This window comes from Simochromis diagramma, unplaced genomic scaffold (assembly GCF_900408965.1).
Source record: "Simochromis diagramma unplaced genomic scaffold, fSimDia1.1 OVJJ01000644.1, whole genome shotgun sequence".
NCBI classification, from domain to species: domain Eukaryota; kingdom Metazoa; phylum Chordata; class Actinopteri; order Cichliformes; family Cichlidae; genus Simochromis; species Simochromis diagramma.
Window position 1 is genome coordinate 1,876,967 of NW_024387201.1, and position 27,615 is coordinate 1,904,581.

A 27,615-nucleotide genomic window follows, 5' to 3' on the forward strand; every position below is an offset into this window, starting at 1 on the left:
AGCGCACAGTGAGCTGCTGTCTGCCTGTGAGGGCAGTTTGTCTAAAAATCAGGGCCTCTCAGACAGCAGCCTGGTTAGGAGAGCGGCTAGTCGCGGTGTCTGAAACTGGAGGGTGTACATCATCCTACCACGCACACAGGAAGCGAGGGAACGAGCGTAGCTTCTGCCCATCTGATTTTTGAGTAACACAAGGGTTCAGTCAGTGGGCAAACAGCAAGATTATCTAAGAACCAGCATGGCTAAAGGGGATTTGGCGAGCTTTGCTTGTGTTCATCTGTGACTGATGCAATCAGTTCTGATACTTTTGGGTCAGACTATTTAGAGCGGCGACCCGGGTCCCTCGCAGCCTGGACCCTTAATATTTGGATTAGCACAAAGAACCGCTGAAGGGTCAAACAGACAAATATGACACATTCATTACACTTCAACATGAATTATTAGTTGCTCTTAGACTGTGTGAGAGCATTACAAGGTTCTTCTATGGACACAGTCTTTGATATCTGAATTTCAACCCGTTTCGATTTATTGTATTCTAAATATTCTACTAGTTATGATAATGTTGTAAGCAAGCTGTAGCTGCTATAGATGACTGATGGACATGCAAACTGTGTCATAGCTGCACCATAACAACCTGAATGATATTGTGAGGCGGCAAAGATCATCTGACACAGGGCATGTGTGCTGTGGACTGTGGCTTTGTTTGAGCCCATCCTGCTGATACTCGATGAGATGGGGATAACTGTAAAGTTAAGTTGGAGTCACATCCACATCCTATCAGTGATGTAAACGTTGAGGCTAGATTACTTTGTGTTTCTCGCTCATTCGTTTGAACCTCGTCTCTGTGGCAGCTTTTTTTTAATCTGATGTTTGACTAGCACTGGACTCACTGCTGACCTCGTCTGATGTCCACCCCTCACACACTCCTAATCACATCGCCACGTCTGACTCTCACCAGGTCACTCTTAAGGGAAAGGTCAGCCCGCCCGTGACGAAGGCTGGATCTTTGTGTCGTTTGTTACTGCAGCTCGTCACTGCTGTTGAATGAGAAACATGATTGCAGTATAACATGCACCCATAGTCCGTGTCATCATCACACATACATTTCTTGTCATTTCTTCAAAGCCGCTGAGTTTCCTCCGGCTCTCCGACCTGAGTGTGGTTACGGCTCGCACATCGTTACATTCACACCTTTCATTATCCTCCAACTCAGCATATCAGCTTTGCTGTCTCAAGTGCCAGAGGCTTGTTTATGTGATCAACAATTCATTTACAGCTACTGAGTCACAGCAGACCACTCCATCTGCAAATTATCTTCCCGTGAGACGTTTTATTTATATTAGAGCTGTGCAGTGTAAGCATCGAGCCGACTACACACCAGGTTCACCAGTTCAGCCTGTGTAGCTGTTGGTTATTCAGCTCATTCAGCGTTTGCTTTATATGTGATCAGACATTGCTATTTCTTCCATGCCCTCCTTGTTGCAATTAAAAGTGAACTAGAACCAGAAACAAGCACATTTGTGAACATTGTAACTCTTGTTAACTATTACATCATGTTTAATAATGAATCTGGCCTGAACGTTTTTGATGTAACTTTATTAGGGTTCATTTCAGGCCTCACAGCACAGTCTCACAGTTTCGATGAAGAGATCTGGTCCTCTGTCCAACATGTTTGAGGCTAGACTCGAGACCGAGGCACGACCAGTTCTGCAGTTCACTAAAAGAAGGTTGTTTTTCCTCTTGGTTACCGTCTGTTATAACAGCACATGTGTCATTTCTGACAGGTTGAACATGTCAAATGAAAATTATGCATTGTAGATACAGTGAACCTGTGAAGGCGGCCCATTGATGGCTGTGTCCATGTAGCAGAAGCACTGCGTGTTACATGTGTGCAGTGATGGCAGCTTTCAGTGTCTCCAGTGAGGTGGCATCTGTATCGGCCCTGCCTCCCTGCAGCTAGAGGAGTCAGTGAAGTAGAGACAGGAAGTGCAAGAGAAAGGTTAAGACTGTAATTGGCATCTGTCCTGGTCCTGGTAGTGCAATGCACCAGGGACAAAGACTTTATCAGGCCTAATGATGCCTGCAAGATGATGGGAAACCAACTGCGAGCCCCCACCCATGCTCCTCTCTGACAGGAGGATCCACAGATGGCAAACTGCCAGCTCAAGGACACGTGCTGGACTCACAGTGAGGTCGAATTTTAACGTGACATAGATCCAGACAACACAAAGCTTTGCCAAGTCCTTCAGATGAGGGAAAACGTTCTGCAGGAACAATGTGGTGCAGAGTTTGGGAGCACCAGGTTTGTTCTGGTTGTTCGTCTTGGATCTCCCTTTAGAAGACCAGAGGCTTTGTTTTAGATGTTGGTTATGATTTATCAGAATGACTTGTCTCTGCAGCTTCACTCTGCTGCTGCAAGCTCCTTTCCCCCCATTATTAATGATTTTTAACATTATTTCTCAGAAAAGGAGGTGAGGCGGTCATATTCAGCCTCCATGAAATTCTCGGCGTTCCTTCTCATACGATAAGTGCTCCATAGGCACAGTCCATCTGTTAGCCAAGTAGAGACTGACAGGTACAGTGGGGGCCAGGTTCTTTCTTTGAGTAGTGAGTCCCTCTGTTGCTGCTCTGCTGTCAACACTACAGCAAACTAAATACTGTGGAAAGACCTGCCTGCTCCTCTCCCTGCTTGTCAGTGTTGAAGGTGACCTCTATGAGGTGTAAACAATAACTGTCCTATTAAAATTGTGGAGACCTGTGTCAACACCCCGGATCACCTGAACCCATCGCTCCCACTGCAATGGGTAGTGTAGTTGATGCAGACAGGCCCCAGTTCTGGGGACTCCACCGGACGCAGAGCCCCAACACCAGTAACCGATTCAACCAACACTGAAGACCAAAAAGGCAGACTGGCCCCAGTCCAAGACAAGCCACTTCCCCAAACCGCCATCTCAACGGCTCCCTCTCCGACTGTTCCCCGAGCAGCCAAAGGTTGCAGATCGCTCCCGCACAGCCAGAAAATCAGGTAACCTCGGGCACCAGGGCCCCTTGCCCTGCGCCTGCATCCGCATAGAGGAGGCCAGCCACCTGGCCCTGTGCCAGCACCTGCTACCACAAGCCCCCCAGGCCCCACATCCCAAGACTGCAAGGCAGCACCCACCCCAGCCACCAACCACCACCAGCCGAGGCAGATGCACAGATGCCCCAAAATGGCAGCTCTCCAGCCCCCAGGAAGGCACCAGACTGCCATAGCCCCAGAGACCACCCCGGCCACCTGCAAGGACCAGAGGGTGACTGCAGCTCACCACCCCCAACTAAGTAATGGAATCAATGAGTGGGGACCAGATGTGCCAGGCCAGTGTCAAAGCTGGACGTTTTTTTTAACTATGGACTCCAAAAATGTCCACGATATCATCTCTGGTCTGTGGAGAAGCCGTTCCACAGAGTGTGACATAAGTGTGTTTTCAGTCAGCTGCATGCTGCCATGCTCAGTGCTGCAGAGATTCACGGTGACTCTCACATTATTACAACAGAGCTGCCAGCTCTGTTGATGCTTGAGAGTGGGCGTGTTTTTACTTATTCATAAACCTGTGCATGTATTTAGGAATGTGCAAATTATTCTGTGTGTGCCTATGTGAGTGCTTTAACATGTGTGTGGCTGTGACATGTTAAGGCATGTGCTACAGTCTGAACGGAGGCACCCAGAATGCCTGTTGCTGTTCCAGTGCCAGTAATTTGGAAAACCACTGTGTGTGTGTGTGTGTGTGTGTGTGTGTGTGTGTGTGTGTGTGAAGGAACAACTTCTTGCACACCAGTCCAGTTAGCAGCAGTACACACACACACACACACACACACACACACACACACACACACACACACACACACACACACACACACACACAGTGCTACTTATGTATTTGCTCAGCCATGTGACCTTTTCACTAGCGACCTCAGCCCTGAGGCAAACTACACACCAAGCAGAAATATGATGTATGCTCTGCATTTCCCATTTCTGCAGCCTACACACAGACACACTCCTGCCCTCATTACCCATAATTCACATCTGGCCGTCTTTAAAATGGGACAGCTGTTTCATCAGCACATTCCTCCTCGCTCTTCAACCTTCTCTTCCGTGCTATCCCACAGTTCTCCAAACACAAGTCTGGCTCATCATCGCCTTTGACAATCAAGCTGAGATATGAAAACAGCTGATACTTTACCTGAAACATCCTCCAGCTGAACAGTCTGCAGCTTGTACAGGTTTAAATTTGTCACCTAATATCAGAGCATAATAAACATTTAGACGTCTTTGTGTGAAACTGGTCACAAAACATGAAGTGCATACATGCAAACACTCACACAACCGAGGAAACGCCCACTGTGTGAGATCATGTAGCCCTGCTGTAGGGTTCTTTTCTCACTTTGTTAACAGGAGCCTTGATAAGTTACTAAATGCCAGTCAGAGTCACTGTTGTATAAAAAATGACTTGAATTAATTTTGCATCTTTTGATTCACATTTTGTGACATTAATAAATGGATGGACTGGCTAAGTATACATATACATACATAATGGTATGTATATGTATCTGCAGGCCTACTTGTTGTTCCTAGAGTATTTAAAAGTAGAATGGGAGGCAGAGCCTTCAGTTTTCAGGCTGAAAACTTTCAGGCCCCTCTTCTGTGGTACCAGCTTCCAGTTTGGATTCGGGAGACAGACACTATCTCTACTTTTAAGATTAGGCTTAAAACTTTCCTTTTTGCTAAAGCATATAGTTAGGGCTGGACCACCAGGTGACCCTGAATCCTCCCTTAGTTATGCTGCAATAGACGTAGGCCGCCGGGGGATTCCCATGATGCATTGAGTTTTTCCTTTCCAGTCACCTTTCTCACTCACTATGTATTAATAGACCTCTCTGCATTGAATCATATCTGTTATTAACCTCTGTCTCTCTTCCACAGCATGTCTTTATCCTGTCTTCCTTCTCTCACCCCAACCGGTTGCAGCAGATGGCCGCCCCTCCCTGAGCCTGGTTCTGCCGGAGGTTTCTTCCTGTTAAAAGGGAGTTTTTCCTTCCCACTGTCGCCAAAGTGCTTGCTCATAGGGGGTCATATGATTGTTGGGTTTTTCTCTGTATCTATGAAGCGCCTTGAGGCGACTTATGTTGTGATTTGGCGCTATATAAATAAAATTGAATTGAATAATGTAGGCTGTGATGGACACGCTGCTAAAGGCAAATGTAGCATAGCAATGGACCATACTTTAAATACATTTAGAGTATGGGGAGAAATATATAAGTAGTTCCACAAGTCTTTGTGCTTGCCAGCACATAATGTCCATAATTTGTGGTTCTGCCTCTCTGCATCTAAACGATATTTTAGGCATTTTTTGGTTTCTTTATTCTGAAAGAGCTCGATGTGGCACCGTCACACACAAAGGAATTCACGTGCACGCTCAAGAAAAGAAAGAGATAAAACACTTTTGTATTATACAACAGTTCACTGTCAGTCCTTCAAATCCAACATGCAGCATCAATGCATCTGCTAACGTTAGCAGTAGCAGTTCCCTCTGAACTGCAAAACTAAGGAGAGAATAATAAAGCACAGCTATGGAAATACCCATATGTCTGTGCTTACCCTGACCCCCACCTTTTCTCTTCTATCTCCATCTTAGTTTTTCTTTCTCTCTCTGTGTTTTGGGGGGTTTGGCCCCACTGAGAGGATGGAAAGCTAATCTGCAGCACTCTGTGGCTCAGCGGAGCTGGTCTCTCACCATTCCCACGGAGAGAGTTGCCAAAGCAAATTTGGCGACAGGAAATGGAGACCCCTCTCCCTTCCTAAAGTGTGTGTGTGTGTGTGTGTGTGTGTGTGTGTGTGTGTGTGTGTGTGTGTGTGTGTGTGTGTGTGTGTGTATCTGCACGGCCTCCAGGGCGCCAGTGGGAAAGGCCTGCATACAACACAATACGTGTGTTGTCCTCCCTCTCGTTATGCTTCCTCTCACAGTTATCAGTCTTGTCATGTGAAACTGACAGTTTTGGTGCTCTAAATGAAAGCTTGCCCTCCATGAGGTGTCACAAATCTGTCAGTTTATAGGTTTTTATGACCTATTAAAAAGACTTGGTGGTTTAAATTTTACTGATGTGTGTTTGAGACGGAGGCGTCGCGTTCCCTTTAGAGGGTCAGGTGATTTTGAGACTCCTGAAATAGTATAGTCCATGTCTACAAAGGACATGAACTAGGAGGATGTAAGTATGTAATTTAACCATTATATTTGGCCTGTTAGTGTTGTACAGGGCTTGTATTGGTTAGTTGCTACAAGTGTTTGAACTTTAGACCGTCTCTGGGAAGTTGGCCCTCTGTTTTGTCTACTAGCCTCTCAGGAGTCTTCCTGGAAAAGGCCTAAAAACAACTACAGACCTGCTGCCACATCTTTCCTGGGAAAAACATGTCCAGTTCAAATAAACAGAATCGTCAGATCTAACATTGGGTCAAAGTTCCAGGAAGAAGGGGTAACTGGCAGTGTAGAAATTTCACAGCTGATGGGGTAAATGATGTCTCAGATGGGGATTAGGGCAACATGTCGCACAATGTTGCCTCACAGCAACAAGGCATCTGCATGGGTTCTTCTTCCCACAGTCCAAATGCATGCAGTTAGTGGGGTCAGGTTAATTGGTCACTCCCTGGGGCAGACTGGTGACCTGTCCAGGGTGCTGCTCCATGGTAGCTGGGATAGGCAACCCTGATGATTGGAAGAGAATGGATGGAGGGGGGGATTAGACTTTATAAACTCCATCTGCACCGATGTCCTGTTTAGCCTGGTTTGACTGCACTGTTGCCAGTTTACGTTGGAGCAACTGCACATGATGGTAGGCTCGAGCAGACTTCATAGAAGGATAACAGGAGGGAGTCCTTGGCCGTCGGTGTCAGTTGTCCTAGTCTGTGTTTATATCCAGCGTGCATGGGCCTCCTCTCTGTATACAGCTGGTAGTTGTCTGTTACCCAGTGAACTCAACAACTTATTACTTGTTCCTTCTAACTCAAAACTTCCCAAAAAAAGAAAAAAAAACTCAGTTACTTATGTGCTGAGTGCAGGAGAAATGACTTTGCACCACATCAAAGTGAATATTAGATGAGGCCATTTCAAGTGGAGTCAGCAAACCAGTTCATGTTGAAAACTGCACCTCAGCACACTGGGAAGTCTTGAATAATAAGAGTGATCTGATGCAGTGCTGTAATTATGTAAAGTGTGTTTCTGTTTACTCCATAGAGGACAGAGGCACGATTGTTCTCTGTGACCTGTCGGTCAAGGAGGTGATGGTGGGTCGAACTACCAACCAAAACTGAAGCTCAGCGTGTGCGCACACACACACACACACACACACACACACACACACACACACACACACACACACACACACACACACACACAGAGTCTGCACACAGAGGAGTTCACCTTCACATATCTCTTGAATAAAAGCCACTTAGTGAGATTGTTTGTTCATCCAGAGCCAATGAACTGATCCCAGAGCATCAGGGTCCGTCCTTTTTCTTTTGCATCAAAAATGGAGCATGTTGTCTCACACCTGTTTGTTTCCCCAGCATATGTTGGGTTTTGTGGCTTCTCATGTACAAAGGCAGCTAAGCTCCCGCTTTGTCTTCAGGAAGAGCCCCTCCCTTTCCACTGCAGCGGGCCCCTTAGCAAGACATGCAGCGAGGCCAAAGTCAGGTCACAGGCAGGGTGCGGCTCCTGAACGAAGGAGAAGCAGAGTTTTTTGCCCCTTTCATGTCAGCCTGGCATGTGGTGGATTTTGGGTTAGGTGACCTGTTTTGGTTCCTTACTCGTGCAAGCTGTTTGCCTCTGATTCATCTGCGGTCTGACCACCTGATACACAGTCAAAACAGAAATCACAAAAGGAAATTGATTTTCCAAGGAAACGCACAACATTCAGCACACTTTAATGCCTGCACTAATGTTTGTGTATGAGTCAAAAAAAACACTCAGTGACGTTTTCTTTTTAATGTAACCGTTTAGTAGAAGCCAGCTGTCGTGTTCTGTGAGGCTGTGCTGCGAGTATGCTTCTGCGAGGCTCTGTTTTGCTCGCTTTTCTCTGCAGCTGGAATCTAGCTTGTTTGTAGAGGACATCCTGTAATCTATGACACAGGAAACGCTCTCAGACAGATAGACGAAAAGAGCTGGGTAGGTGGGTGGAGGTTCAGGGGAAGACAAGCAAGAGGAGGGAGTGGCAGCAAAGGAAACAATGTGGTGGTGACAGTGGGCTGTCAAGAAAGAGCGTGTGCGTCCGCCGTGTTCAGTCATGGTTTTCAGCAGACGTCAGCAGACAGGATCAGCTAGTGTTGCTCGTCTCATCGGTGTATCGGAGCATGCAGGGAATGATTAAAACAAACTGAACATGTTTCTGTAGTCAGACTGATTCTGTGTTTGTGAATACAACACAATAAGAAAGCACAGCTTTCATCAACACTGGGATCTTGCTCTAGCGTTCCTTTTCCATCTCAGATTGTGCCCAGCTTCACAAATATATGTTATTTAACCGTTTAAAGGTCAGCGCAGTGAGAGTGTAGCAGTGTCAGTCTTGTTAAAAGTTTCACTTCCCCGTTTGTCTTTGCAAGACTTATGTAAGTTTTTAAAGAACTGAATGACTTTGCACAGCGCTCGTGGTGCGGGGGATTCGGTGGTAACCTCGTGGTCATGCTCTTTTCAGGATTTTCTTCTCCACATATGCGTAAAAATGGTTTACACACAAAAGTCTGACAAAAAGATTCTATTCATAGAGACAAACGGCGCTGACCTGCAGACACAGGAAGTGAAACTGTGAGGATTTTCAGACAGACTTAAACTGAGAAGACTGCTCTCACTCCACCCTTCCTGTCTCTGCCGCAAACACTCCTAACAGAGATACACACCCACCACCGCTCTGCCAGACACATGCTACGGACAGACCTTTTCAACATATGCTCCTCCGTGACTCGATCCTTTGTGCGATTCCCGTGCGAGGCACATCTGACAGATCCCGGCCTGTACACCACTCTGCAGCTCTCCTAATAAAATCCTATCTGACTTTCAATAAGAGCCACTGCCACCCTCTCGATATCGCAGTAAGGCCTGTGCCTAGATAATACAAGCACTGGAACGCAGTACATAGACGGTGCACTTTCGACACGTCTAACACGCCCTGCTTAATCACAAAGTCTTATCTTAGAAGTGTGACATCCTGTCTGCTGTGGAATCCACGCCGGTTCATAAAGGGAGTGGGTTTGCTGCAAGGTGCACAAGTGTGTGTGCACGCTTGCATACTTTGGCACGTCTTTGAACTCTGACTTACAGCACCCTGTTGAGCACAGCGTCTTATCTGGAGAGGACTGAAGTTTCCAATAAACAAGATGTGTGTCGCTCACATCTCGGTCAAGGTCTCAGTGTTTGCTCGAAGACTCGTCATTCATCCCACACAAGCGTTTCGATAACGTTTACTCTCACGTATAAAGATGATGTCAGAAATCAAACTATAATAGGGTTAGGGGGGTAGGGTTGGTGTAGTTGTTGGGTCTGCGCTTTGACAGGCATTGCTGGTTTAGAGACTTATTCCTCATGAAGAAAGCAAGACAATGACACACACCGTGACGTCAGACACAGTAGTAGAGATTACACCAGTGCTCACTTTTGGACTGAGAACCAGTCCAACTGACATGCCTCAAACAGGAATTTCCTGACTCTTTGCCTCCCGTTGTTCAATCAACGAGACATTCAGATTTCTGCCTCGCTGAAGCGCGCAGGCTCAGCTGCCGGCTTTGTTGACCCTGTTCCTCCCGTGTGCCCGTGATTACCAGGACCGTATGGAGACCGCGGCGTTGGCAACTGTTAATCCACGAGACAAGGACTGGCACGTGGCATGGAGACTTTGCCCAGAGCCAGAGCTGTCTGCCACCCCCCTCTCCCCCTCTCCCTCTCAGCTGCAGGCTCTAGCCGCTTGCCTCTGGCCCGCTCGGCTGCAGTCAAATCTAGGACACGTCTTGATCTCTTGATAACCCACAATCATAGCGACCAAGACTCTTGTGCGCTATTATAGGGGTTTGTGTGTTTGTTTACCTTCTATGAAAAATGGTAATGTCTTTATTATTGTGTGAGTGTGGGACTCCAGTATACTGTGGAAGCCTGTTTGAAAGGTAACATAGTATAAAATATATGAGTGGACACAAAGCGTCAGAGCTGGTTCAGGGTGCTTACCCACATGTTTGCTGAGTCGTGCCATATTTAATGACATCAGTCCCAGCCTACGTCCAACACTTGCTCATCTCTGCTACTTTAACTACCCTCACCTGGCCACAGGTTCTTGTATCTCCTCCTTGTTCTGTGTTTGTTCTCATGGAGCTCTGTTCTGGGCTCCTACTCGATGCTCTCCATAGAAGCACATGGAAGGACAGGTTTACAACTATAAATGACAGCAGATTAATTAATGGAAAAATTGAAGCTATAGTTGTGCTGATTGAAGTGCTAAGGCGGTAAAAAGGTGATAAATGTGTGTGAATATATTTGTTTTTTACACCAGAGCAAAGCCTAGTTTAAGAAAAAAAAAAAAGCTATTTGGACCCATTTTTTAAAATTAAAAATGCTTAAATTTGCAGTTGATATATTAACAGTCAGTGTAATGATGCCATGAATCACTCTGTTAGATAGTTTAAGGTTCTCTCTCAAAGAGCTTACCAAACAATAGGAATACAAAACCTGACTGTACGTTGGTGCTTGCTGTACCTTTGAGACACTTATAGAAAAGACGTCTTTAAACAAGCTGAGCGCTGAGCGTGGTTTCTCATTTAAAGGAACCACAACTGTGTTCCTCTGAGACCCGAGCCTCCAGATAACAGATCCCTTACACCAGCAGACCAGATAATGAAGGCTGCTTCAATGCTGTGACGCTGCTATGGAAAGTCATGAAGTCTTATGTCAGGCAGATCGAGGCCAGCTGTCACATCGGCAGACCTCAGTGGTATTTGATCGTCTGGCCACTTTCCTACGAGAGCAGCTCTGATTACACAGACATGTGGCAGACGTGACACACTGCCAACAGTCGACAGAAGCAGCGTCCAGCCCATTACAAATGACCACCTGTTGACATCACGCAGGGCTGCTCTGTGTGATGGTGTAAAGATAGTGCTACTCCTGCTCACATCGCTGATTCTCAAGAGAAGTCCTCACAGAGAAAACCACAGCGAGAGAGTGCATCTATCTCCGATGATAAGGATTTTGAGATCCAAACATTTTATTTTGGGTGCCTGCCAAAACATTTAAGCTATGCATAAATGTTAATGCTTTGACGGAGCCAAGGCAAACCTGGCTACATGTGACCTCCAGTCCAAGCCGTGACCTCAACAAAGTCCAGGACTAAGTTCAGCAGTCACTAAGAATAAAATAGGCTTCCTCCATGTCCTGTGCAGAGCCATGAAGTGGAGCACACTGTCCGTGACCCCTACTTTAAGCCTGCTTAGTGTGACAGTAGGTCAGTCATGAAAAAGGTTTCACCAACCTCAGTGTCAGGAACCCCGAGGCCACAGGGCCACAGGGCAGTCTGTGGCTCCTGGAGCTGTGGCTGTGGCTGCTACTGAGTAAATACTCTACAATTAAAACAGTCTTTATCATATTTAAAGTGTAGCTGAATGCAGTCTGTTCAGTCACTGTAATCACTCGTAGTTGGTGTGTGTGTGTGTGTGTGTGTGTGTGTGTGTGTGTGTGCGGCAACTAGTGACAGTCACAGCCTAGAGAGGCTGAGGTCATAGCCACAAAGTCAGCATAACGGGGAGGAAAAGAAACAAACCCCTGCTTGTCTGTCTGTACGGGTATATCGATGGCACACACACACACACGCACACTCATACCAACGAGTGTGTGAGTCGGAGGGTATTAACATCTTCATGGGGACCAAAAATTGGTAGTTTGCTATACTTGTGGGGACAAACAGCCCTTGTGGGGACCAAAATCCCGTCCCCACGAGTTTGAAGGCATTTTGAGACTCAAAATGTGGTTTTAGTGTCAGGGTTACAATTAGGTTAGGGTCAGGGTTAGGCCTCCATTTTTGATGGTTAGGGTAAGCAGCTAGGGAAAGCATTATGTCAATGAGATGTCCCCACAAGGATATAAATACACACATGCGTGTGTGTATATGGATGGGACACACACACATATACTCGTTGGTATGAGTGTGTGTATATGGATGGCACACACACACACACCCTCTCTTGGCTGCCTCTGAGCACATGCCCTCACATTGGTTACTCTGTGACACATTGCCATAAAGCGGACTGTGAGGTGTGTGTGTGAACTTTGCCAGAAATAGAACGACACACGAAGAGTAAGCGGCACACCTACATTTAACTTCAGCCATCGGAGACCCCTGCTGGCACTCCCCAGTACAGGCTGCTCAGTTCACTGACACTGGAGTGATGCAGACAGCGGCATAGTCTGATTGATCCTTTAAACACACCTTCTTCTGTTCTCAGGTGTCCGATCCCATCCCGATGAAAAGGTCTAAACATGACGACCTCTCATCACAAACTCCGCTGGCCGACAGAGCGAAGCAGCACGACTGGCTGCAGTCCCTGCCAACTCCCAACAAGGTCAGTGTCAAATCAGGAGAACATGTTGGTGATCATGATGCACGACATGACACGTGATGTCATGTGAAGATGAACGGTTTGCTTTCTTTCGCAGATTTCATTTATCTGTTTCAGATCATCAAGGTCATTTTTATATCAGACACATAACCAGAGTGGAGAAAAAGTCCAGTTTTCATTCTGCTCTCCAAACTTCCTGGTCTATGTGACGAAACCTCAAATGTTTGCAGTAACTGTGCAGAAGTGCTTTAAGTCAGCCACATCGGACAGTTTTCGAGTATGAAGTTTAAATTCAGAGTGAAGTGTGCTCTTTGACTTCAGATCCACACTTTATTCATTCATTTTGGGAGCCTCGACCTGCTGGTGTCTTGTGGAGTATTGACCTGCTGCATGACTTCAGTGTGCTTGAGGCTCACCTGAAACTGGCCTTTTTCTTCTTTTTATTCAGGCGTGGCTTTGCCTCACAGCGCTGCCACTGGTGACAGTTTTCCACAGGTCTCTTTCTCATTGTTGAATCATGAATGCAGCCTGAGGCAAATTAGGCCTGCACTTGTTCAGATGTTGTTCCCCTTTCTTTTCTGAGTCGATGATGTGCTCTTTCCTCTCCTCGGAAGGTCCAGTACTCTTCCAAGTTTTCCACATGTGTGGATGCAGGCTCTCACTGTGGAGCCTCAGAAATGACTTTGTGCTACAATCTAAAGAAAGAACTGAGAGTTCAGGGTTGGATAGCCGTTTTTCTCTTAATGAATCAAATCAAAAGTCAAAATGTTGTATTCACCTCAGTCGTCTTTTTCTACTACTGACATTTGTGTGACGATGTGAAACATGTAACTGACAAATATGCAAAAACATGTGAAATCAGGACACACAGCACTATCTTTAGATTTGGCATGCAGTGCTAATGGAGGCCATGTGCTGAGTGACGCTTGGTTGTACTGACCCATGTCCAGTGTGTCCAACACAGTAACACATTTACACCAACAACTGAAGTGACTTATTCTACTCTTTGTACCCAGAATAAACGGCAGCTTTCACCATAAGAACAGGAGGGAAATGTTCTGATACCAGTGACACCTGTCTAATATCCATGCTTCATATTTACATTATGTCAAAATGAAATTTTGGGAATATTAACCTTGTGCAAACAAATATTTGTTCTTTTTCTTTGAACATCCTAAAACATTTACAGTAACTTGCAGCTGTAACATGGTAAAGTTAATAAGTCCTAATAAAGTTATGATTTTTCAGAAGTAAACAAAATCTCATCAAGTAATCCTCAGAAATATAAATATAATCACATAATAGAGGTCTTCAAAAAACAAATGATACATATATAACCCAAACAGGCACTTTGTCATTGTTGTGTTTAACCACGGTGGCGTGTGCCAAACTGCTGTCACGACTGCTGAACAGTCCACTGGTGTAATTTCACCTCCCAGTTTGGAGGTTTGACCTCAGAGGAGTTTCTACAGTGTTCGAGGTTCATGGAGATTCTCAGAGAGCAGAGATCGCTGCGACACAAACCTGTCAACACTGCGACCTATTTTTTTTTGTGTGTTTGTCTTTTCTTTCTCTTCTCCAACATATCAGAGTCCATTATTATAGTAAACCAATACTAGTAAGAAAAAATCATATTAAATACCATGAAGTAGAAACAAAAAGCCGTCGTCCTCACCCACAGCCAGAGAAGGTTCATAGTGTAAGTGGGCTCCTGTTCTTGTTGTAGCAGTGGACCTGTGACTGTGAGCAGGAGTTTACATGATCACAACAGGGAACAGTTTCTTCACTGCATATTGTTGTTATGGCCAAGTTATAAAGATGTTTATGTTAATATTCACACGCCTATCGACTTTTCCTGTGAGCTGATAGTAAAAATGAATACATTTTATGTAGTTTTTTTTAATGGTTAGTAGTTGTGACCAATGGGAATGTCCTTGTTCAGTGTTGGTCAAGTAATTACTGATTACTTCCCCCAAAAAGTAATCTTGTTACTTTACTGATTACTTATTTTCAAAAGTATTAATTACTTAGTTACTTAGTTACTTTTTAAAAACACGATTTACAACCTGAATAGGTGATAAAGCAACAGATCTTTCAGCCCAATTCTGCTTTTTCTGCATAATCCATCATACAAAATGTAATCAAATGGAAAAGTCTTTTTAAAACTTGTTTTATTAGTTTTAATCTTTTAAAAAATTTAATTATATGCAACATTCTCTGACTTGAATAAATTAGTTTAACATTTAAACCTATTTTCTACACATTCCAGCACATAAAATAAAATATTTTTTTCTGTTTACACTCAGTCTTTCAAATAGATGTAAGTAAAACACAGCAGAAAATAAATAAAATCAAAGACTAGCGGTCCTGTTGCTCTATTTTCACCTGTAAAGCAGGAGTGGCGTAGGCGGAGGTTTCCCCTGGTGCAGGTGTGCCGCAGCGGTCAGTGGAAGAATCCTCGAGTTTCTCTGTGAATTTCCCATTACGTCGTTGCGCACTCGGTGCTTGCTCGGAAGTTTAGGGGTTTTTTCGCTGTAAAAAAGTTTTCTTCCCACGCACAACGGACACTAATGTTTTTGTCACTTTTTATGGAATCAAACTCAAAGTAAGGTCAGTACTTCCACGCTTTAAACGCTGCACGCTCATACTCTCTCCCACAATCGATATGTGATCCATTGTTGATCTGCACACAGCTGTTGCCACGAATGTCGCACTCGCTTACGTCACTGTCATGAGACATTCTCGCAAAAAATCATGGTTTTAGTAACGCAGTGTGCTTACGGAAAAGTAACGGTAATCTAATTACCGTTTTTGTGATAGTAATCCCTTACTTTACTTATTACTTGAAAAAAGTAATCGGATTAGTCATCTCTGTCCTTGTTAACCCTAAACTCTGTGGCTCGGTGTAATTTCCTCACTAACTTGAATCACTTTTGTTCTCCAGGGGCTGAACTGCATTCAGTCCAGGCAGAGGCCCTCAGCTTTCAGACCCTGGTCCCCCCACATCTCTGCGGGTGATAAGGAGCCCTCCAGTAACCCGCTGGCTCTGCTGAGAGACAGGTGAGAACAGCACCAAGTCCATTATAAACCTGGGTTCAGTAGATGTGCGGTCTAAGGGAAGCTGCTGCTCATGAGGATGGCAGTTGCTTCACTCAGCTGGGTATGTGGAGCTCCCACCCAGAGGAGTGCTCTCTCACTTGTCTGGGTGGGCTGGTGTCACAGGGGTCAAGTCTGACTGTTCCACAGCTTCCCACACTCTACCATTCACACACATTTGACACACTCATGCCGTGGGCACCCACTTGGCACAGTGCTGCCAGCGCAGTCTGCAAAATATCACAGATGATCTGGCCCAGTTTCTCCTGAAGTGGGAGGAAAGAGCTGCGGGCGCTTTGACTGTTTCCCAACGCATTTGGCTGCTGCGGCTGTTCAGATTGGACCGTGTAACACAGCAGTAACAATCCGTACTATTGGATCTCTGTCTTGATAATCGCGTAACCTTGATTTAGGTTATTGTATGTAAAACAACATGCGTCATGCTGGTCTGGTTTCGTTTTAGCTTCTACAATTACAAGACCCTAGAGAATGCAGTGGCCCCCAACGTCGCCCTCACTCCGCTACCACTAGGCAAGGTAGGGCCTCTGTCCCCATCGATACCCAGCACTTCCTACCCAAGTGGAAGCGAACCTCCAGGTGAGGGCGCACACCCCAACACCAGGCCTCGCAAGAGGAGAGCTACCGAGGAGCTCCAGTCTGCAGCACATGAAATCCCTGGGCCTGCTTCCTCAGCAGCCTGCAAACCTCCGCTGCCTCAGGATGACAAGGACTCTGAGGTGGAGATCGAGGTGGAGAGCCGCGACGAAGGTAAGAAAAGAACGCTTTAACGATAATCAGATGTGTAAAGGTTGTTTCATTGTTTGGCTAAATACATGTAGCCCCGGTCAGGTGATCGTTTCATCCTCTCTCATCTCCGTGGCCTTTTCCAACAGCTGTTTCGTCCATGTCCTCCCTCTCGTCGCCATCTTTTACCTCATCCAGCAGCTCAGCCAAAGACTTGAGCTCGCCCGGTGTCCAAGGTCCCATCTGCACTATCGCGTCAGCCGAAAGCACGGCACCGGCAGCCACATCGGTGGCAGCACCAGCCCCTGTCACCGCTTCAGAGTCAGGCCTGGAGTCAGAGCTGGAGAGCCTGAGGCAGGCGCTGGACAGTGGGCTGGATTCCAAGGAGTCGAAGGAGAGGTTTCTGCACGAAATAGTTAAGATGAGGGTGAAGCAGGAGGAGAAGTTGGGATCGGCCCTGCAGGCGAAACGAAGCCTTCAGCAGGTAATCCTTGTTGGAAGGCAACATGAGTATTATCCTAACTTTTGTGTATTTGCATTAAATACAAAGTGCAAGGTAAAGAGTGGAAGCAGAGGTAAATGGGAACTAACACATTTGCATTGTGTGACATGAAGCGGACTACCCTACAGGGGCCGTAGATTTAGATTTATCACTAATGACTTGTGTTTTGGCTTGTTTTAGCCGTCCTTAACAAAAGCTCTGCACTCCACAGAGTGTGCACACACAGGAGATTCACTGAGCTTTAGTAGAAGTCACTGTCGTTCCCCACAAAGCTTAGCATGAGTTGGCAAATGATAACAGTGGCAGCGGATGTTGCTGCAAAGGGAAAGGCCAGACTTCCATTTTTATTTTTGGACCATTTTTGGCAGAACAGAGCCAGTGTGGGTGAGCAACACAAGATGCATGCAGAGAAAGAAAAGCAGCCAGACGCCAGTCTACTTTCACTTTCCATTAGAGCTTAGTGCATATCCATGTCCCCCACAAGCTAAACCAGCAGCAGAGCCTCTGCTCTCCTTCCTCCTGTGTTTAGTTCAGTTCATCCTCATAGCTTTGTTTTCATTTCAAGTCTCTGTGAAATACAGGCTGTGATGGGGATGGACTTTTAGTTGTCACTGTAGGAACCAACAAAGCTTGATGACAGATAAGTTAGTCCCAGCTGCTCGTTTCCCATGAGAAGGCGATGGGCGTGTTGCCACGGCACAGACTGACTCTCTCTTAGAGATTTAGAGGAAGTAAACCCAGACTCTGTCAGCTGAACTGGCTTAGTGTAAACACTGACACTGAAGTGTGAGCAGTTCAGAGACAGGACTGTGACAGGCAGCGGGGCGGGTCACGTTCCTACGATGCTCATTTAAGATGTTGTTTAAGCTCTGTGGGCACTCCGAGTTTCTCTCAGTGACACATCCATGTCTACGGACATAGTTTAGTTCATTCCTTTTATTGAAAAACGTGCCTGTTTGGAAGACAAACAGAAAGACTGTAACATTTGAGACATTCATTTCAAAGACAACATATTCTGCTTTAGGACAGAACGCTAAGCAGACCCAGGACCAGCCGTAACTCTGAGTTTGAGCGTGGATGGTAAGAGGCTGCTAACCCCCGGCTGTTGTGTTCTCTACTTTGAAGGAGTTGGAGTTCTTGCGGGTGGCCAAGAAGGAAAAGCTGCGGGAGGCGACTGAGGCAAAGCGCAACCTCAGGAAGGAAATTGAGCGTCTGCGAGCTGAGAGTGAGAAGAAGATGAAGGAAGCCAACGAGTCAAGGATCCGCCTGAAGCGGGAGCTAGAGCAAGCCCGACAGCTGAGGGTCTGTGATAAAGGCTGTGAGGCTGGGCGACTCCGTGCAAAGTATTCTGCACAGGTGATGATTCAGCTTTCAAATACCGTGTGTAATCCCTGTGAGCCAAAAGATCAGGATGTTTGCTTTAAAGAGCACAGATAAAAGAGGGACAGCCACTGTTGTTGTTTCAGTTCAGCTTTCAGAGATTGGCAGTTCACTGCATTCGTATTCTATGAGCAAGCACCTGGTGACAGGATGTAACCTGCTGAGAGAAACTTCTCACTTCCTGAATATAGGATCAATATTCCAGGGAGGCGACGTCAGCTCTGCTTGTGAAAAGCAAGATTCAAACCAACGGACTCCTTTGGGTGTCTTTGAGTACCAACGCTACACACCTGTGTCAAAATTAAGCCACCCTTTATTCTGCATCACTTTTAGTTTTGTTACAGTTTGAACAAACTTGTTAAAGCTTTGGCTGTAAGCCTCGCTCGTTTTAACATTGACTCCCACTTGGAGCCACTGCCAAGTGGCTGTTTGAGGAAACGCAGGAAACTTCCAGGTCGTTCATTCTTTAGCCCTGAAACAACATTTTTACAGTATATTCTTATAGTTTTTTTTGAGTACATGAGCCCAGTTAGTCTGAGTTGTGTAGAGTGAGGTCTGTGCTTTTGACTCCAGACCGTCCTGCTCTCTTCTGCTGTACAGTCCCAGCTGATTTGTGCCCTTGCGTTTTCCAGATCGAGGACCTCCAGATGAAGCTGCAGCATGCCGAGGCCGACCGTGAGCAGCTTCGAGCCGACTTGCTGCACGAGCGAGAAGCTCGGGAGCACCTGGAGAGGATGGTGAAGGAGCTACAGCAGCAAATCAAACAGTAAAAGAGACGGGACACCCAAGGACATTCCCACTGGTGACAACTAACCAAGCAGCCAGCCTTACAGCTGAACCTTTTCCATTTGCCACCATGATCGCCACCCCACGAGTCCCACAGGTCACCCGCATCACACCACTGTTCCTGTGCTTGCCCCTCAGTTTACTGAACACAAAACGTAAGACTTCAAATGGAGACACAGAGAAGAATGGAGGAGCGTTGTCCTTGTGCATGAAAAGTCTAGTGGTACCGTAGAGGAATGACTGGAAGCATGCATTTTCTGAAGCACTGACTTTTGCACCTCTGAACTCGTAGAACTGAAAACTGGTGCACAGCGAACAGCTCTGTAGTGCTGAGTGCGGCTGTGCCTGGATTTTCCTTCACAAGGACACAAGGAGAGGCTGTAGGACTGTGATATAAACTCATAACGATATAACATCAACGTGTGCACCTGCTGGGAGGTGTTACAGTGACGTGGCCAGGAGGGAAGGCCTCCACCAGCGCCTCCTGCCACGATGAACCATAGGAGTCTGAAGACATTATAAGCTATTTAAGAGATTACATAGCGATATGTAGAGTACACAAAGAGCGTTTTTCTGTTTTTCTGTGCTATTGGAGTGAAAAATGAACAAATGGACTTCCCACTGTGCTGCGGGGGTTTGTCAGGGAGCCATCGCAGCCCATTGGGGCGACTCCCCAAACACGATAAGACATGAAAACATGGCAAATGATTTTAACATGAAAGATTAGGTTTGGCTTTGTGTTCAACAGGCACATTTTCCATTTCAAATGAAGCCTCAAAAATGATCCCTACCAGTCACTTGGTGACGAGTTTTTAAACGAGCTCTTTTATTGGATGCTCTGCATACACTCACATACAAGTCGCATTTTATTTGAGTGTTTGAGTCCTGAAGTCTGTAACACACTCCAGATGTTTTCGTGCCGTCGCAGTGGGCTGGGTGGTTGGTCTTGTCCGTAACCACAAAGTGTTCATTTGAATTAAAGTATGTACATATAAATATACCTTTCTTTTTTTAAACTTTACAATAATGAATCGCACTTTGTCATGAGGTGAAAACAGCCCCTCCCCCATCGTACTCCCACTATTTTCAGCAATCTTTCTTTGAAAGCATCGTCTTATACGCGACTCCTACCATATAGCATTTTGTTGATTATATGCATTTTCAAAAGAATATTGCTGCTCTGTTTTCATTAGGCAAGTATTGTAAATAAGCAGGAAGCCGGCGTTGGGCAGCAGCGCACTCTCCAGTCTGACAACAGGAGCACGAACAAACGTTGTATTCAGAAGCCGGAGGCTGTGAATCAGCCGCCACACTGTGGATGCAATACAATCAGAATGTACATTGTGTTGATGCTAGTTTTCCTTTAATTATTGATGTTGTTTTAAATGTGAAAATATTTTATTATTTGTCTGTTGTGTTGAAGTTTTTACTTTCTAAAGAAGAATACTTCAAACTAACAGTTCTGTTCACATTTTTAATAGAAAACTAATTTTCTTTATGCATGAAATTTGACAGCGTTTGCCATACTTATAGTCAGTTATTGGGCATTGATACTGTACATGTAAGGGTTTTATTGTGTTATGCAATATCAAGCAATTTGTCTTATTTAGAAATGTTATTAAAAAAAAGCAACACGTGTATGTTGTTCTTAAGAGAAAATCAAACTTCACACAAAGAAAAAACTAATCAATGCTGGAAAACCTAAAGTGCCTGAAGGAGGGCCAAAGGTTTCCAGAGCAGGACAGGTGATGCTGAAGCTGTCAGAGGGAGGGGCGTCACATCAAGCCCCGCCCTCGCTCTGCAGCTCTTTATATCAGTATTCTGAGAATCCACCAGTTTACTCATGTTTCCCTTTCAGCGCAACAAAGAAACTTCACAATCCTAAAAGGCTTTGGGCGTTTTTCTGAACGATTGCTTTCCTCGCCCCGTACTTGAAATCAATTATGTGCACGCTGTGGCAAAAAAGCCACCTGCTTTGGCAAATTGTTACTCTGGGTTTGGCAGAGCTGAAATTGGTACATTTTGTAGTTGTTTTTACGAAATAGCTAATGGCCTTACAGTGCTTGTGGTTTTCTACAAAAGAAGGAGACAATAATGACATTTGGCTTTTTGTCCTCCTGACGTTTAAAAACACATTTTATTTTCTAAAGAACCATTTTGCTAAACGACGGCAGCAAAGCAGCAATAACAGTCCACATTAGTATACTAGCCAGTGTGAAGAGTTGAATAAGAATTTACAAATGTAAATATTTTTTCATTTACGATATTGTAATAATATATGTACATGGTGTTTCCTTTTTCAAAAACTCTTTTCTTACAATAGCTGGTGGGGAGTTGTTTTTTTTTTTTTAACTTTGTGTTTTAACTGAGATGTTTCAAAAACAGTTCATGCATAAGAGAATTTAATCTTTTTTTTTTTTTACTGTAGTCTTTATATGACATGACTTTTTTCACCACTCATGAATTTTTAACAGTGTGTTTGGGATCAGCTGACCTGCAGTACAGGTCGCACACAGCTACACCTACTATATCACCGTGCTGATTCTTTTCCCTTCATCCTCATGTATCTTTTTAGCCCTGTGCTGCTGCTAATACTATATACAGTACTAGAAATATTTTTATGTAAGAGGCGAGCGCTCCCATGTATTAATGCCACACATACAGTATGAAAAGAGGCTTGGCTTATTCATCTATTTCCTTTATTTTCTTGATTCTTCATGCCTTTCTCTTCCAGCGCCACTATTCCCTTCTCTAACGATACAGATATATTGTAAAGGAAAGGACTTTATGAGATTATGTTTGAAAATAGCTATGCTTATATACTACAGTGACTGAATGTACAGTGTATAGATGCATTACCACAAATAAAGTTGTTTGTCCAGATAGAACGACCTCGCTTCCTGTTTTTGGTGCCTTGTTAGCAAACAGCTATTATTTGCACTCAGTGCCTTTTTTGTTTTCAATTCTGACCGATGGATTCAGTGCAGTTCACAAAGAGACTGCAAGAATACCTCGGTCTAAACCTTGGTGTTGTAAAGTGGAAATACACATATGTCTGGATTCATGTGTTGATAGTTCCTACTATCTGTGTGTTCCAGTAGAGAAGAAAAGAGAGAAGAAAAGTAAAGTGTCCTTTTACTATCAAAGAAAGTTGTGAAGGAAAAAGAGACTGGAGAATCAAACTGCAGTTAAGATGGGCTGCTTAATAACGTGGCTGTCCATGTCTTTACCATTAAATGTCCTCAATGCAGACTACAACAATCTTACATGTGTGCTTCTACCGTGTTGTTTGGCACCGCCAACTGAGCTGTAGTTTCAAACTGTGACGCTCCATAAGACCTCTGATTTGTATTCTTCAGAGACGTGCTTCACCCTGTGGTCTGCATGTTTGTGTGGATTCTCTAATGAAATTTGAATTGATGATTGTGAAGCTGGTTTAAACATTCAAGGATAAAGTGCTTCTGAACCACAGAACAGTCCAAATGTGGCCTGTCGTGTGGGAGGTCAGTGGGACTGCGCAACACTTTATAAAAGCCATTTAATATAAAGATACATAAGAATTATTTTTATCTGTGAATTTAAAGCTACTGTAAAAGACTCCACCTAGAAACCTGGACTTTTGGTGGGGCGGAGCTATGGGGGGGCAACCCCTTGCTGTAGATCCACCCGTTCCCCGTGCCCCGGCTGCCCCCAACTTTTATGTCCTTAAAATACTAATTATTGGAGATACTGATACAATAAATAGTGTTAAAGTGGATATTTAGTTTGCTGAATTTACATGTTGGGGATCTTCACTGAAGTAGGATGTGCCACCCTACTTCCCTGTTGCCCTTCCTTTGCCCCCGTGCTATCCAAAACCTCTAGATAAAGCAAATAAAGAAAGTAGTCCACAGCTGGGGATTGATCACTACAACAAAGCGTCATCTGGCATGTCCCTCGCTTTCAGTATGACTCGAGTGATTTTGAAGATATGAGTAAGAGTTGGATGTGAAACTAGAAGCTTCTGCTGTTTATGTGCTGGAAAGACAAAATAAACAAATGTGAGACTTGTTGGTTTTATCCTTCTAATCTCTAATTACAGGATTGACAGAATCAAATGAGCAAAAGAAGCAGCTCAGCGCGCTCCAACCAGAACAAGTTAATTAAAAGTGTACCGTGGCCATAATGATGATGAAACAAATAATATACACAGAGCTTCTGTCAGGTAAAACAAAGCTGAGCTCTTCCAGTGCAGAGGACGCTTTCAGTATCACTGAAACACGGCGTTCTTCTGGTTTCACCTTCTGATTTCTTTGTGTGTGCTGATGTGGTTTCAGGGCAGCTTTGGAGATGCCTCCGTAATTACTATGAAAACCTTAAAAAGGAAAAGATGAGCTACAAGCACTGAACTACACAGGAATGTGCACTTAACGCCCACTCAGTCTTACAGCATTTGATGTAAACATTCATTAGTGTGTGCACACAGCGGCGTTACACAGATGTGTGTATACAGTATATGTTAGCCGCAGACTCCTCTCTCTCTGCTCAGTGGAGGTTTGATGAGGTTTACGACATATTCAACCTTCAAATGTTGCTTTTAACTTCATTCTGTGGCAAAATCAAGACAATAGACGCAAACACAGACTCAAGCAAAGCAGTGATGAAACTGAAGTCGTCTGCTACTTCCAAACAAGGCTGCTGTACTTCATCAAACTCCACGTTGGCCCGCAGTATTTCTAATGACCACTTGGGGCAGGGGGAAAAAATCAGTCAGTCAGCTCCGCAATCAGTCAGCCCCACAATCTTTCATATATATGTGTGTGTGTATATATATATATATATATATATATATATATATATATATATATATATATATATATATATATATATATGTGTGTGTGTGTGTGTGTGTGTGTGTGTGTGTGTGTGTGTGTGTGAAAACTGATTTGGAAAAGTGTTATTTATATGTAGTATCCTTTTTGCTTTTCAGTCTTTCAAATGCCAAAATTTGCACTAAACTTTATATTTTTGTCTGTCTGATTTTCTCATTAAACATTAAATCAGATGTTATGATCAGTTACTCAGTACTCAAGCAGCCTTTTTTACTAAATGCTTTTTACTTTTACTTGAGTAAAACTATGTTGAGGTACTGGTACTATTACTTGAGTACATTTTCTGGCTGCTCTGCCCTCCTGTGGTTGAGTCTAACAGGCGCACTGATGTAGGCAGCTGTGGCTGAGAGCCTGCTGCTTGGTCTCACCTCCACTCCTCTGCTTACTGCATTCACTAAACTGGATCTGTGTGTGTGTGTGTGTGTGTGTGTGTGTGTGTGTGTGTGTGTGTGTGTGTGTGTGTGTGTGTGTGTGTGTGTGTGTGTGTGTGTGTGAGGGTGTGTGTCTGTTGTAGAACATTGTTAATGGAATTATCTGAGTCTTTGATTTTATTTATTTTCTGCTGTGTTTTACTTGCATCTATTTGAAAGAGGGTAAACACAAAACATGATTTTATTTTATATGCTGAATATGCAGGAAATAGGTTTAAATGTTGAACACATTTCTTCAAGTCAAAGACTGTTGCATATAATTTAATTTTTGCTTGATGCATAAAGTTAAAAGATTAAATTGAATAAAACAATTTAAAAAAAATACTTTTTTATTTGATTCGATTTGATATGATGGATTATGCAGAAAAAGTAGAATTGGGCTGAAAGGTCTGTTGCTTTATAACGTATTCAGATTGTGTATCATGTTTTTAAAAAGTAACTAAGTAACCAAGTAACTAATTACTTTTTAAAATAAGTAATTAGTAAACTAACGGCATGACTTTTTTGGAGAAGTTATCAGTAATTAGTTACTAATTACTTTTTTCAAGTAACTCGACCAACACCATTAAAGAGGGGCTTGGCTTGCCTGTATTTGTTTATTGTATTTATTACATTTTTAAGTTTATTTTCTCTGATTCTGTACTTTATTGTTTCTCGTCCTGGACGGTGCATTTAAAAATCAGATCCCCATAATCCAACAAATGTAAAAAGGTTACAGAGAAAAGAGAGATTTATTCCTCGGAAACAAACTTTAGCGGGGTAGCGGTCATGGCCAATTAGGGGCTCTGTTGGCTCTTAGGTGATGGTTTCCTCGCGGCTGCGTGCAGCGGGGCTAGGGGAGGGTCTGTGCTGACGGACGTGGGTTACTGACCTGGTAGCCTGGCTGCCCCTGGGTGGGTCCGGGATGGGCGTGAGGTTCTGGGGGCGCTCCGGCTCTGGGCTGGGGCCCTGGCCGGGCCTCGGGGGCTTGGGTCCTGGTTGGTGTGTTGCCGGGGTTGTGGGCGGGTGGGTGTATGGGGGCCCAGCCCTGGCGCAGGGTGCCGCCGGTGCGTCGAGCCACCTGGGGGGCTCTTCAACTGGTGGGGGAGGTTGTCACATCTTGCAGGAGGTCTCTCTTCAGGAACTCTCTCTGCAGGAGGGGGAGATACAGGAGAGGTGGAGGAAGATCTCAGCCTGGGCGTGTATTGTCTCGTGTAGTCTGGAAGATGAGTGGATGACGGGGTGGGTGCAGTTTTCTCTGTGGTGGGGTTGGGTGGACTGTCCCGGGCTCTGTGGGGCCGGGCGGCGCTGCTGCACTGGTCCCCGGTCCGGATGGGCCTGGGCCTGGGCCTGGGGGGGCAGGAGGAGGAGTTGGCCGTCCGACTGGGGTCTGGAATGTGGGGCCTCCCTGCTGCTGCGGGGCGGTCTGCTTCTCCCCACCGCAGGGAAAAGGGTAACACCACCTGGGTCTGGGTGCAGTTCCCCCCTCCAGGGGCAAGGGTACCTAGACCCGGTTCGTAGAGTACGCTTGGGGAGTGTGATCGTGTGTACAGCGTCTCTTTATGTCTGTCTCCACGTTGGTTGAGTGTGGAGTAATTGCATATGAGAGCATGAGGGTGGGAATGGATGTTTGTATCTGTGTGTGCCTGTATGTCTGTGTCTATATGTCAGGTTGGGTATCAGACGCCACCTCTCTGGGGACATCTCAGGCCCTCCAAGGTTTGGAGGCCTATCTCCCCCCACCACTTCCCCTGCCGGTGGCGGACTCCCTCAGACATCGGTGCGTTGGTGGTTCTTTGTGTCTGGGGATGGGCGTCCAGGTACACACCGACTCACTCCTTGGCGGCCGCTTATCGGGGCCTGGAGCCTGGGGCTCGCTCGGGCCACTTCGGGGGTGGGGTGCCCTCGGCCTCTCGGTCTGGGGCTCGGTCACTCAGGCACAGCTGGCTGCCGGCGGAGCTCACGGGTGCGTCACTGCAACTCCCCCTGGCTTCTGCTCCGCGGCTGCTGAGTGAGCCCTCATCTGGGACTCTCCTCAGCTCTTTCTGGGACAGTGGCGCGGCTGCCCCTCTGTTGGTCTTCCTTGGTCTCTTGTCTTCTGGGGGCCTCTGGATGTCTGGAGTTTTGATCTCCTCCATACCTGCTTCATGCCCTGGAGGACGGGGCTATGGCTCCCCACACCCTCTAGCAGATCATTACATGAAGGAACCTTTTAAAAAAATAAGCGCGTCCATGCTCACAGGTGTACACACGGGTGATCACACACACAAACTACACCCTTTTTGGCTCCTACCTCAAAGCACACTGTGTTCTGTTGATCTTATGTGCTGCACAATAATGTTTAATATTTAGTATTTACTGTCATATTCCCATATATCATTGTGATGTTGTTTATTCTATTACTCTTATTTTCTTCTGCTTGTTTTCTTTTTTCTTTCTCAACAAGTGATCCAGGTGATCGATATATGCTTTTTTTTTCTCTGCTTATTTTGTTGGTTTTTGTTTTTTGCCCTTCTCCCCCGTCCCTCTTCTCAGCTGTTTTTCTTTCCCTCTTTCTTTCTCCCCTTCTTTCCCCCAGTCACGTCTGTCCCCTATTCAGCAAGTGAAAATAAAATAAACAATAAAAGGTGAATCAAATGGACCATTACAGCAAGGCTGGGATGGTCAATTTGGTAAAGTAAATCCGTTGGGCATCTTTCTTTGCCTTTAGACTTTAATTCTGATGGCAAAAGAGCCAAACGGGACAGGCAATAAAAAAAAAATTTAAAAAAAGGCTGCTTGGAGGCAGTTTTCTGGATGCTGCTTCTGCCGTGGCCCATATCTTCAGAGTGATGTGGGCCTGGCTGTCGGACAGCTCTAAACTCCTTTAAACCAGCGGCGCTATCACTACACGGGACTATTGACTGACCCAAATACAGCAGTCACACGAGGAAGAACACCCCGCAGTTAGCTCATTAGTCTCTGGAGCATCTCTGCAGCTTTCTCACTCTTATTCTGCCTCCCTGTTTCCTGCTATTTTAAAATGTACAGTCAATCAAGGAGTCATGTTTAATTTATTAGGTACATTTTGAGTATTTTTTAAATGAAACAGACAGGTACAGGGCACATACTGGGATGTCCTTAGCATATACATGTTTTAAAAAATGAAAAGATACATGTTTATGAAACGCAAATGCATGGACAACACAAGAATAATACACAATATCT

The 27,615-nt window shown here is 45.1% G+C and overlaps 1 protein-coding gene across 1 annotated transcript in view; it reads left to right on the plus strand.

Annotated features, from left to right (window-relative positions):
• skia (v-ski avian sarcoma viral oncogene homolog a) overlaps window positions 1-22,015 on the plus strand; it is a 62,101-nt gene extending 40,086 nt beyond the window's left edge. Inside the window, exons 2-7 of the mRNA XM_040051219.1 lie at window positions 12,506-12,622; window positions 15,564-15,679; window positions 16,179-16,483; window positions 16,609-16,943; window positions 18,087-18,317; window positions 18,974-22,015. Of these exons, the coding sequence (XP_039907153.1) occupies window positions 12,506-12,622; window positions 15,564-15,679; window positions 16,179-16,483; window positions 16,609-16,943; window positions 18,087-18,317; window positions 18,974-19,111 (1,242 nt within the window). The 3' untranslated portion in view covers window positions 19,112-22,015. The remainder of the gene's footprint in view (window positions 1-12,505; window positions 12,623-15,563; window positions 15,680-16,178; window positions 16,484-16,608; window positions 16,944-18,086; window positions 18,318-18,973) is intronic.
• The last annotated feature ends 5,600 nt before the right edge of the window (window positions 22,016-27,615 follow it).